Source organism: Balaenoptera acutorostrata, chromosome 7 (assembly GCF_949987535.1).
Source record: "Balaenoptera acutorostrata chromosome 7, mBalAcu1.1, whole genome shotgun sequence".
Classification (NCBI taxonomy): Eukaryota; Metazoa; Chordata; class Mammalia; order Artiodactyla; family Balaenopteridae; genus Balaenoptera; species Balaenoptera acutorostrata.
The window spans coordinates 31,293,598-31,305,857 of record NC_080070.1 but is presented as its reverse complement, the minus strand read 5'-3'; the positions used below and the strand labels follow the sequence as shown (position 1 = coordinate 31,305,857).

The 12,260-nt window shown below is 40.4% G+C and overlaps 1 protein-coding gene across 1 annotated transcript in view; it reads left to right on the top strand.

Moving 5' to 3' along the window:
• The first annotated feature begins 2,689 nt into the window (after positions 1-2,689).
• The window catches only part of KCND2 (potassium voltage-gated channel subfamily D member 2), a 490,117-nt gene continuing 480,546 nt past the window's right edge, over positions 2,690-12,260 (top strand). The window contains exons 1-2 of the mRNA XM_007177260.3: positions 2,690-2,776; positions 3,464-4,758. Of these exons, the coding sequence (XP_007177322.1) occupies positions 3,644-4,758 (1,115 nt within the window). The 5' untranslated portion in view covers positions 2,690-2,776; positions 3,464-3,643. The remainder of the gene's footprint in view (positions 2,777-3,463; positions 4,759-12,260) is intronic.

Genomic DNA, 12,260 nt, shown 5'->3' with positions numbered 1-12,260 from the left:
TCAGAAGTATTTTTCTGCTTAATCTTCATGATAGGCCTCAAAAGTTAAGTTTTATTATCTATAATCTCTAAACAGAGAAGTTAAGTAATTTGCCAAATGAAACAAAGGCAATGAGTAACTTATTGGGCTAGAATTTGAATCTAGCTGTGTTTAACTTCTAATCCTACATCTTTCCACTATCTCAAGAAGCCTGTGGAGAGTTGGGGAGAGCAGACCATAAAACCTTCTTAAAGATGCAGGCTCTATATTATTGCTTCTTTAGACGTTTTGTAGGGTTAAACATATACGTTTAGATTTGTAAGCATTCAGTTTCCTACAGGCAAATTTTAAAGGTTCTGTTTAGGTCACTTGTCTCATCTCTACAGGATGGCATGCCAGTTTGGCATCAATTGATCACTCATGGCTTTCCATTCTCTGGATGCACCTGTCATGTCTGGGTTAGGAAGGGGTTAACTTTCTTATACGAATTGCTAAGTAGTCCCCTTCTTTTTATTTTCCAATTAACAGCTCAGGTCGTTGCTGTTGTTTTTCAGGTATACAGGCTATATAGATTCTTTAACAAGCATCTTTCTGCTCAACTAAGACCAACAGATGAACAGCAGATATCTTCAGTTCTGTGATCCCAAGCTTACATGGTGCATTAGCTACAACTTCATTAACTACTAATTTGGGATTCCCTAAGCCTCTACACCAGTAAACAAGTAAACAAACCAAAAATACCTTTCCATCTCTACAGAAAATCCTGTGCATTATAAGGTTTGTTTTTCGGCTTCTCTGGTGACTTTCTATATACTCTGTTTTTTAGTTCATGTCTTTTCTTTGAGGTATTCTATTTCAAAATTGTAAGGTTGACACATCATGCCTAAGATCTCTAGGGCCTGAAAGTTGATTCAATTTAAGACGATACACCACAATCCACTTACTTTACAAACCAAGGAGAGTCCAACCAGATCTTGAAAAGGTAATTTTCAGGTAGACATTGGGCTTCTCTCCTTAGTCAACATAGATGAAGCTTCACTGTTTCCAAACACTCTTATTATTGTTGTTGTTGTTATTATTATTATTACTCAGTAATCTAGATTTAATTTTGAAAGGCATTTCAACAGAAACTCTCCACATTACATCGCATATCCATCAGAATGCAGGCGTAGACCTGAGTAGCATATCTCCTATAAATACTAAAAAGGTGGGTGGGGGCTGGATTTGAGGATATTTATGTGATCTGATGCTCTGTTGGGTCAGTTCATTTTGATCCTTCACCTTTCTAAAACATCCAGACCGGAGGTGTGGATTTAACTTCTCGCCATTCACGCCATCTAGTGGTTATAAATGTTAGATGCTTGGTTTTAAGAAAGATTTCTAATGACTTGGGGGCGGGGTACTCGAAAAACAAAACCGTTGACAGCGACAATTTCCTAGTCTCCCACATTACTTACCCCTCACAGGGAGCCCTTTACTTTAATCATTTTAGGTGTGCGCATGGATGCGCAGAGAAAATGAACGGGAAGGCACACTCACGGAGACGCACGCCCCTCGACGCTGACATTTAGAAAAGGGTTCTAAATCCTTCCTGTCATTTGCAAAGGACAGGAAAAGGAGTTGTGGCAAGACCCCGACCAAGGAGGCTGTCTGACTTTTCAGCAAGTGGGACAGATGACATATTAACTCTTGCAACGTTAACATCTGGTTCGAACAAACCAAAAGACCGAGAAAGAGGGAAAAGCGCTTAAAAATTCCGCCGCGGGGCTTTGCAGGTCTTGCTACCCAAGAGCCCTCAGAAGACAGCCAATTCCTGCGCTTTCCGCTCTGCTCACCCTCCTACCCAGCTTCTCTCTCTCTTTTTTTTCCTTCCCTCCCGCCCCCCCCACCCCCTCACCCCCTCACGCTCGCCTTGAACCGGGACCCAGAGAGGCAGAAGGGAGGCAGAAGCAAGGCATCGGTCCCCTTCCTCTTCTCCTCCACCAAACCACCGCAGCCGAGCGCGTGAAGCTTCCCTTTGTTCAACGAGGCTCGCACTCCTCCCCAGCAGATCCACCTGGATGCTCTCCCTCGCTGACATTTTGCGCCGGGGCTGGTGCGTGGCTGGGGTGGAGCGAGAGGAGCCCGAGGGGGCGGGGGCGGAGAAAGGTCAAGTCGAGGGAAAGGCAGGAGACGCCTTGCATAACCTGCGCGGCGGGGCGTGCGCGCGGTTATTTATTTATTTTCTCCTTATTTATTGATCGCACGAGCAAGAGCGGAGCGGGGAGCCCGGGGAGATGCAGGACCACCCACTGGCGGGGAAGCAGCGAGCAGCCCTCCCACGCCCCCGCGCTGCCGAGCGCCTCTTGCCTCCGCGCTCCGGCGTTTGCCCGCGCCGGCCCGGGCCCCGCCGCGCCGCCGCCGCCGCCGCCGCCGCCGCCGCCGCCGCCGCCGCCGCCCGCTCGGCCGCCCCGCAGCCCCGCAGCCCCGCCGCACCGCACCGCGCCGCTCTGGCCCCGGCAACCGCCGCGGCGCAGTAAGTTGGCAGGAGCTAGTCCCCTCCGTTCTCGACTCCCCCGCACCTTTTGAACTTGTTGCTGCTGCTCGGCTCGCCTGCGCCTGGCTTTTGGAAGGTGAAAAGGAGGAGGGAGGCACGGAGGAATGGGGGAAGGGGAAGAAGAGCTCGCTTGAGCTTTATTTATGCTTCCTCGGCGCATCGGATTCGGCTGCTCGCGAGCTGCTTTCTCAGCTTTTCCCGTTCCGGGTGCACCGCGAGGAGAAAGTCTCCGCAACTCAGCCCCGGCGCGCACTTCGCCAGGTATGTACCGCGGCCGAGGCGCGTTCTGCGCGGAAGCAGATGTTGCTGCCGCGGCTGCAGTGGCGGCGGCCAGCTCCCGGGCTCTGTAACTGTCACACAGCACCTGAGGTGAACTTGACAAGAGAGTGAAGGGGAAATTGGGCGAATGCTTTTGGCAGACACGGCGGGTGCTCGTAGACGTGGTGGGGAGGATCTATATTAATGCCCTCTAGCCGCGTCCAACGCACAGCACTTCCGTCTCTGCAAATACGTCCCGAGGAGTAGAGGTGGCGACCGGACTCCCAAAGAGACGTGGGGCAGCGGCTGTGACCGCACCTCGGAAGCTACAACAACAGGTCTCCTTCTTGAGATTCCTTTGGCGGGAAGGGCCACTTGGAAAGGGAAGGTTTGAAAGAGCTGAAAGGGAAGGTGGAAGGGTTCCCTAATTCTTCAAAAGAATACCACTGAGTGTCTGTCCTTCGTCTCCTCTATCCTACACGACACATACTCCAGACTGTGTTAAGGGAGAAATCAAAGACACCTGTTTGAAGAAATTGCGGCATCTAAAGTCACCTGTGTACTTATTTGTGCCAGGGCTAGCCTGGTCCGACTGCGGGAAGAGGTTTGGTTAGGTTTTGTGGGGTGTGATTGTTAGGACATTGTATTCCCCCCCCCCCCCCCCGTTACTCCAAATACCTTGTCTTTCAGGGCAACTTGCCCTTCTGAGAACTGTGACTTCACCAGGAGACCTACCTTGGAATAAGGCTGATACCTCTGGACCACGTTTCTCAGTAGTATTGTTTGACGGGGGGAAGTGGGTGATTGTGGCTACTCTGAGTAGCCATTGTAGAGACTCCATTGCCCTTCTGGCCTGCACTTGAAGGAACCATGGCGGCGGGGGTAGCAGCGTGGCTGCCCTTTGCAAGGGCAGCGGCCATTGGCTGGATGCCTGTGGCCTCGGGGCCCATGCCAGCTCCCCCGAGGCAGGAGAGGAAAAGGACTCAGGATGCTCTAATTGTGCTGAATGTGAGTGGCACTCGTTTCCAGACATGGCAGGACACCCTGGAACGGTACCCAGACACTCTGCTGGGCAGTTCGGAGAGGGACTTTTTCTACCATCCAGAGACTCAGCAGTATTTTTTTGACCGTGACCCAGATATCTTCCGCCACATCCTGAATTTCTACCGCACTGGGAAACTCCACTACCCTCGCCATGAGTGCATCTCCGCTTATGATGAAGAATTAGCCTTCTTTGGCCTCATCCCAGAAATTATTGGCGACTGCTGTTACGAGGAGTACAAGGATCGCCGGCGAGAGAACGCGGAGCGTCTTCAGGACGATGCTGATACCGACAACAATGGCGAGAGCGCGCTGCCCACTATGACGGCTCGGCAGAGGGTCTGGCGGGCTTTTGAGAACCCTCACACCAGCACAATGGCCCTGGTGTTCTACTATGTTACCGGGTTCTTCATTGCCGTCTCAGTCATCGCTAATGTGGTAGAAACAGTGCCATGTGGGTCTAGCCCAGGTCACATTAAAGAACTGCCCTGTGGGGAGCGGTACGCCGTGGCCTTCTTTTGCTTGGATACAGCCTGCGTCATGATCTTCACCGTTGAGTACTTGCTTCGCCTGGCAGCAGCTCCTAGTCGTTACCGTTTTGTGCGTAGCGTCATGAGTATCATCGACGTGGTGGCCATCCTGCCTTATTACATTGGGCTGGTGATGACAGACAATGAGGATGTCAGTGGAGCCTTTGTCACACTCCGCGTCTTCCGGGTCTTCCGGATCTTTAAGTTTTCCCGCCACTCTCAAGGCCTGCGCATCCTGGGGTACACACTGAAGAGTTGTGCCTCTGAATTGGGCTTCTTGCTCTTCTCGCTCACCATGGCTATCATCATCTTCGCTACGGTTATGTTCTACGCAGAGAAGGGGTCTTCCGCCAGCAAGTTCACCAGCATCCCTGCTGCCTTCTGGTACACCATCGTCACCATGACAACACTAGGGTAGGTGCCATCAAGGGAAATGGGGTGGAGGTGGAATATGTATGTGATGGTTGTGCACCCCTTGAAGTTATATATATATTCAGAGCAAATAATCTTTCTCTTTCTTAAATGGGTTCAGGAAAATATTATCTAAATGGTTTTGAAGAACTCTTTTGATCTATGAAATGAGTATGATATAGTGATTGAAGTATTTAGGGAGTTGCTGGCCAGTGTTGAGTATTGATGCCTGAAAGTGATAAATACACAAAAAAATTTAGGAATTCTTGAATATAAAGATCATCAATATTATATGTATGAATACATGAAAATATAATGACAATGAAAAACGCAAAATTTGTGTCCAAGTAAAGGTATGAAAGTACACACTGTATATTGAAATGCCTAGAAAGTGCTTCAGTGTATTGAACTGAAAAGTTTCCATGTATATTTGAAGTATTATTTTCATATGAATACTTCTGGCATGCATTTTCCCTCTAAGAACCATAATTCTCATTTTACAGCATTTTAAGACATAGATTATAGATATTATCAAAGGATTTTGTAATATGTATGCACATATTCATATATATGCATTTTCATTATGGCTGATAAGTTATGCAGTGTTTTAGAATATCAGGGCTGAAACTGATCAACTCTACAAAATGCAGTGGAATGATATTTGCAACATATTTGTTTCTACGTTCATAGTTTCAAATAAAGAAGCAAATGACTCTTATCCACACGTTTTTTTAAGAAACTACAGATCCCATCAGGCAATGGGCCCATATTCATTAAATACACATAGAGGGCAGAGCAGTATCTGATGAGATTGATGGTCACCAAGGGCTGGCTGCATTAGAGAATTTTGGGCCCTAATTTCCTTTTAGAATTCTTTTCTTCATTATTTTATTTGGTGGTAATGGTGTTTTGCCACCAAAGGGACATATTCTGAATTAATATTGTTCTTTAAAATAAAATTTAAGCTAGAATTAAGATTTTTAGATGATTGAAGAAAGATATGACATTATTAATAATGTTAAAACTGCAGAAAAGTAGCAGCATTTATATATTAGAGTATATAGTAAAATAGAATGGTAAGAGCCTTTTACTTTTATGAGTTCTTAGATAAGCCAAGTAGTGATGTTACTGCCCTTTCTTCAGCTTTATGCTGCTTTTCTTGCATAGTTAATCAGTTCAATAGGATTTGGTAATGGCTGTAAGAAAAAAAGTTATTCCCAAGGCTGCTTTTAAAATTTTGTGTTTCAGCCTAATTTAATTGCCTTCTTTAAATGACAATGTGGTTAAAGTCAACTTAATTTTATTAGACATATTGTGTTGAACAGAATTCTCATGTTGCCCTATGGCTAACTAATGGAATATTTTATATGTGAAGAATTTTGGGCTAAGTCAAGAAATTATGTTAAAGTAAAATATAATGACTTATGATTTTGATTTAGTTTCACATATTTTTGAAGGCCTACTGGTGGATTTTCAAAAATGAATCAGTGAAAATTCTATAACCTACTGCTTGTATTTCCCTTTTATCCTGTTGGTAATTTTGTGACACATTTTGAAGAAGATGCAGAATACCTTAGCAGTGCAGGTGCTTAGTTGTAACCAAGAGGTTTGTGTCTTGTTGTCTTTATGTCATTTGAAGTCTTTATTAAGGACAGTTGGATAGTGTAAATCACTATCAGGACTTCAAATTAGAAGTACCTATGAATAAAAAGAGGACTCTATGTTAAGAGGAAATGAAAGAAGAAGTATTAAAAGGAAATATATTTTAAAAAATTAGGTGTCTGTGACAGTGTTTTTCATGCAGTATCAGTAAGTCACTTTAATACTATATACCCTGTATCTGATTGAATTTAAGCATTATTATAATGAATGTTGATGAGATGCTAATTTCATCTGGCTAGAAATTTCTATTCTAGACTTGAGAAGTTAGTATTATTTTAAAACTTGTTTTCTGAAATGACTTTCAAATTTTTATTTTATTTTGAAATTTATTTTTGTTTTTAAGAAAAGATGAGGAATTGTTAACCACTGATGACAATTTTTATTATATAAATAAAATGCTTAGAAGCATCTACTTTTTGAAATGAATTAAGAAACTAAATCACGATACCTGAGTAAAATCTATGAAATGGTTTTAGTTCACGTGTTCTGAATGTTAGTATGTAAGAAAAATTAAATACACACACCTTCTCAGAACTTGGAAGCAAAATGGGAGTTACTTCTAAGACTTAAGTTCCACTATAGATGAAAATTTTAATTTTCAGGAAATTAAGGTAATTAATGATCCTGGTAATATAGCAGTCATGCTTTAAAGATGTAGAAATGTTGTTGCAATCAAGATACAACCCATTTATTGGAGAATATATACGAACATTTAACAAAACATATGCTTTATAATATAGCAAAGTTTTCTCAAAAAATGTCTTCTGTTTCTCATCAAAATTATTTTAAATGTATTATACTTTTCTAAAAAAATAGATTTTTTAAAAAAATCCTGCCTTTTTGGTGTCTTAACTTTGGTTGCATTGTGACTCAACAGCTTTATTTAAGAATAGAAAGTATTAACAAAAGCCATTGCTTGAATTTATTTTTTACACTGTAGTCTTATACGATGAAGTGTAAGATACAAACTTTTTGGAAAATACTCAGTAGTTGAAGCTAAAATCAATCCGTGTCTGATAGATGACCAGGAATTTCCCATTACAGTCAATGAACTTTTTTTATGTGGCTGTTATTTTCAGTGGAGCTAATATTCATCAATTAATGATAATAGAAGTGAAAATGCAATCGTAGACAGTGGTTTTTGAAAGTTCCAGCTCATATAAACATTATCTACGTGAAAAGAAAGAGCCAAGAATTTTGTAGTTCAGGACTGGCAGAATTACCTGCTACCTCTCAGGTCATTTTAGACAATATTCAGTTGGTTTTTCGGTCTGAAGAAATGAGTGGGTCTACTGTGTATTCATCTAATCATTTCTGTGCTCCCTGAAATAGCAAATATATCATTATTCCATATTTTAACCATGCTCATTACATAAGTAATTATTTGATTTGCTAGTAAAGTGAATGCTTTAAAATATAATTTGAAGCCTACCCATTTCCTATTAATTAAAGTATGAAACATCAAGAGCACAATTTTAAAAATCAATGAAAGAATGTCAGAAGGGTTTTTTTAAAACAATGTTTAAATTGGGTGGCCCTGTATATTTCTTCCTCCATTCAATCCTTTCTTTCTGAGCATACTTGTTGACCTGCACTGGGCCCTGATGACCCTTTTACTCCCCGCCTCCCTCTTTTCTGCAATGTAACCTCTAGTTACTACCTTAAACTGCCTTGGGAGAATAAGAACCTGGAACTCCTCTTTTGTCTTAATGACCTCTGGGCAGTAACATCCTGTTGTTATTTTTCATTTAGGTGGTAGTACTTAAATGGTGTCAAATTTAGGAAATTTCCAAATGTTCACCCGTATTCAAAAACGATTTTACAAACATATATTTAGCTTCAGTTTACCATTGAACCTTAGGCTCATGACTTGTGAATTAGAAGAGGTACCAGGTGGCACATTAAATATTTGGGGAGCTATTATTTTAGGCAATACCTGCATTCTTGGTTTCCCTGCAAACCTGGGAAAACAAAAATTTCATTTATAGTGTACATTCATCAGAAACAAATATGGTAGAATTACAACTATGCTCCTAGAAAACTTAGTGTAGTTGTCTATTTATAAGACTATCAAAACTAAATCTATAATATTTTAATTTTAATATAATTCATAAATTGCTATTTTAAGAAACAAAAAAGCACAATACTTTTATTGTAATTTTCCTAACAATGTATGAGGAAAATTCCTCTTTTTAGAATGGCATAATTGTAGGGGGATTATATATTTATATAAAATATGTCATATGTATGTCATATGTGTTCTATTTCATATAACATACAAATATGCTATATATCCCATACAACATATACATATATTAACTGTGTTGTATATGTTATATATTTTATATAGTGCTTGTTATAAAGTATATATTATTAAAAAGAAGAAGAAACTTTGAAATATCTTCCTTCTATTCGTCACTATTCTGACTACATAGCTTTAGGAAATGTTGGGAGTGTATCTTGTGGAATCATTTATGTAGAGACTTCTGGTTTACCCAGCAATACTGAAAGTGGGTGGAATTATAGTTTCTCCTGTGCCAGCATCTATGCATGAATATTGCTAACGTGTTAATCAAATACATCTTCACAAGGTGCCGGGCTGGGGGGTGGCGGGGGGACCAAAATTTATCTTTTGGGTGAAGAGCCATACTATGAGTAACATCCATTTTTATTTTGACATACTATACCACATTTTTTACAAAGTTCTTTATAGAGCGTGTTAATTGATGAGAGCTGAAAATGAACTTTTAAAGAGATTTAGAAAATGTGATATGTATTCCTGTTTTAGCATTACAGGGAACCAAATCTTAAGTGTCTTCATTTTGTTTTAGTCACCATTTGAATTAGAGATAATATTTGACGTGACGTATGTATTTTTTGAAAGTGTGTATTCACCCAGCGTTCTATGTCTTTTTCTATAAGCATTTGCTTGGTTGGAAGACAGAGGTATGTCAGGAAGAGATGAGATGTGTTCTCTTGGCACGGCATCCTAGAAAAGGGACTGGTTTCTAATTTTCAGTGGGTCTGTTAGGATTTTTTTTTTCTTTTCAGGATTTCCCTTTAGAGTACAGATAGACTTGGTCTTATATATATTTTATTTGTATAATTACTTCACTTAATTCTGATATCATGTATTTTATATTTGTCTAAACTTTCCTCCCAATTATACTCATCTTTGAAAATGAGTTAATGAAGTTCAAATTTCTTATTCCCTAATTTCTGAATTCCTGGTGGAAGGAAACTTAGCTGTTGTCTATTTAAAATCCATCATTTTACACATACACGATTGTTTTTGGCCTGCTCATAGTTACACAATTAAATATCAGTAGTACTTTTTGAAATTGCAATTTTTTACTCTTTTTTTCCCCTGAAGACCTTAAAACATTATCTAGAAATGTGCAGTAATAATTAGCTGGGGGTTACTGCGGGCGCTCAGGGTTAAGAAAGGAATAAATATGTTCTTTATTCTATTATTTTAATGCATTTCTCTCCTAGTTCTACTCTCTGTGACTCACTCTTTCCACATCCCTCAGTATCACTGCTAGCTCTGCATTTATTCATACAGTACTGGAGTTTATCATGAGGTGCCCAGTTGATATAACGCAATCCTGTGTTTCTCATCTGGTGAACTCTTAGGCCATTTGGGGGAAAACTACTTAATGGTGAAATTTTACCTGGCCTGATGGAGAAGAAAATAAATCAGTTATTTTGTCTGAATTATCTATAAAGGAGTTGGCCTGTAGATTGTTAAAAACTGTACAATTTAACTTCTCTTTCATTGAAAGAAGGGGAAAGGTGAAAAGAACTTTCCCTGAAAAGGAGGTATGATTCTTCCTGCAGAGCTGTAAGAATTATTTCACTCTTTTTTTTCCCTACTCTCCATATGTCTTATATTGTTTTCCGAGCGTGAGTATATATATAGAAATAGGCATTGTTCTCCCACTAACTTCAGCAGCTAGATTTGACGGTGTGGGATATGATCTGGTATTGAAAAGAAACCCAGGGTGAAACACCATCTCTACATTTCTGTGTACATTTGCATATCTCCATGCATTAGTAGATTCCATTGGATTTTTTTGCCCTTTAGTTTTCTCCTTTGAAAGCCAGCCTTTACACTGACCTTGTCCATGAAGCCTTCTCAACCTTCCAAGCCTACATCTTCTATAGTTGGAATTACACTTGACATTAGTAAGTGCTATTTTTTATATAATTTACGGTTTTACTTCTTGCCTGCCTAACTACATTGAAAGGCTTTTGAGGTTTGGGTCTATATCTTTTGGAGACTTATTACCTGGTTACTGTGTTGCCGATCATGCTGTGAGATGATACATGCACACCATGGAGAGCTCCTTAGCCATGGACCAGTGTCATCTCAACATTAGCAAGAATCGACTCATCTAATCACATGCTTTGTTCAATGTTAACAAATTTCAAGTTTTTTTTTTTATTTGAACACTTTGTCTTTGAATGTACTACAATCCATCCTTTTTATTTTTCTCTTTTAACTAGGGAGCGCTGTAACTCATTCTTCTCTGCAAAGGTTAGAATTAATGGCTGTCGATGGCTATTTCCTTAATCAGTTTGCTTTCTGGTGAAGGCTGGGTAAATTGCAGGTACCTCTGGGAAGCATATGGAGATATGTTATAATGTAAGTGAATCTGCACAGAAATATACTGCCTTATCTTTCAAGTTCAGTCCCCTATCTAAATATGAGTAGCCCAAGCGACACATGGGTCAAAAAGATACCTGGGTGACAGTCACTAGAAAGGTGTTCTCTTTCTTACCCAGTAAACACAAATTGGCACTTTTTTCCTTTATTCAGGTGCACTCATTTATGCATAGAATGGAATTGTTTAAAAATAGAGAACTATTGTCTGTAAATGACACATGAGATAAATGTATTCTCTGTTCAGGAAGAAGTTTTCATTCTAAGCGATTAAAAGGCAGTTTTACAAAATGTAAATATACATGTAGATACATATCCTGGCATGGTGCAATCCATTTTGCATTGGAAGTTTTGACAAGTCTGTTATGTAAAGAAGATCATAATCATAAAAAGTGTGCAGAGAATAGGGAGTGAGTTATCAGAAGTTAATAATGAGAAAAAAATAATGTAAGAGTAGGAAGACAGTTGAAATAATGTCAAATAGAATGGGAAGGTTTTGTTCTAAAAGTAGAAGGTCTTGTCTTTTTTGCTCTTATGTGGGCCTGATTCTTGCATCTTCCTCACTTTCCTCACTTTTAAGAATACCAGTAATAGTGCTTTGGGAAACCCAAAGTCTTACCAGTAACTTATGCTCTCAGGAAATCAAAATGTGACTCATCGCGTTCAATTCCATTTAACAGACTTTTGTTGATCACTTACTACCTGTCACTGACCACGGCAGTAAGCATAACTGCCAACTTCCAGACCTTAAGAACTGTGTATTCTAGTAGGAGAGGCAGAAAGTGAACACAGATATGTAATTCCAGGCAGTGATGGGTGCTATTAATAAAATAAGTCAGGGTAAGAAAAAGTGTGCTATTTTGCATAGGGGACAGACCAAGCCTTTCCTAGGGGAATATTTGAGCTGATGGCTTTCTGAAGGGATGAAGGGAGTCCTGTGAATATCTGGATGAAGAGTTTAGAAGAAGAGAGAAAAGAAGTACCAAGACCGCAAGGTGTATTCTCCCTAAGGCCACTGTAATTGAAGTAAAGCAGGGGAGGGGCTTAGGAGCAAATACTGTCTGAAAGGTTGTTGGGATGAGATGATGTAGGACATTGCGGACCATAGAAAAGATCTTTGGTTTCATTTGAGACATAATAGGGAGACACTAGAGAGTTGCGAGCATGGTAGGGATGG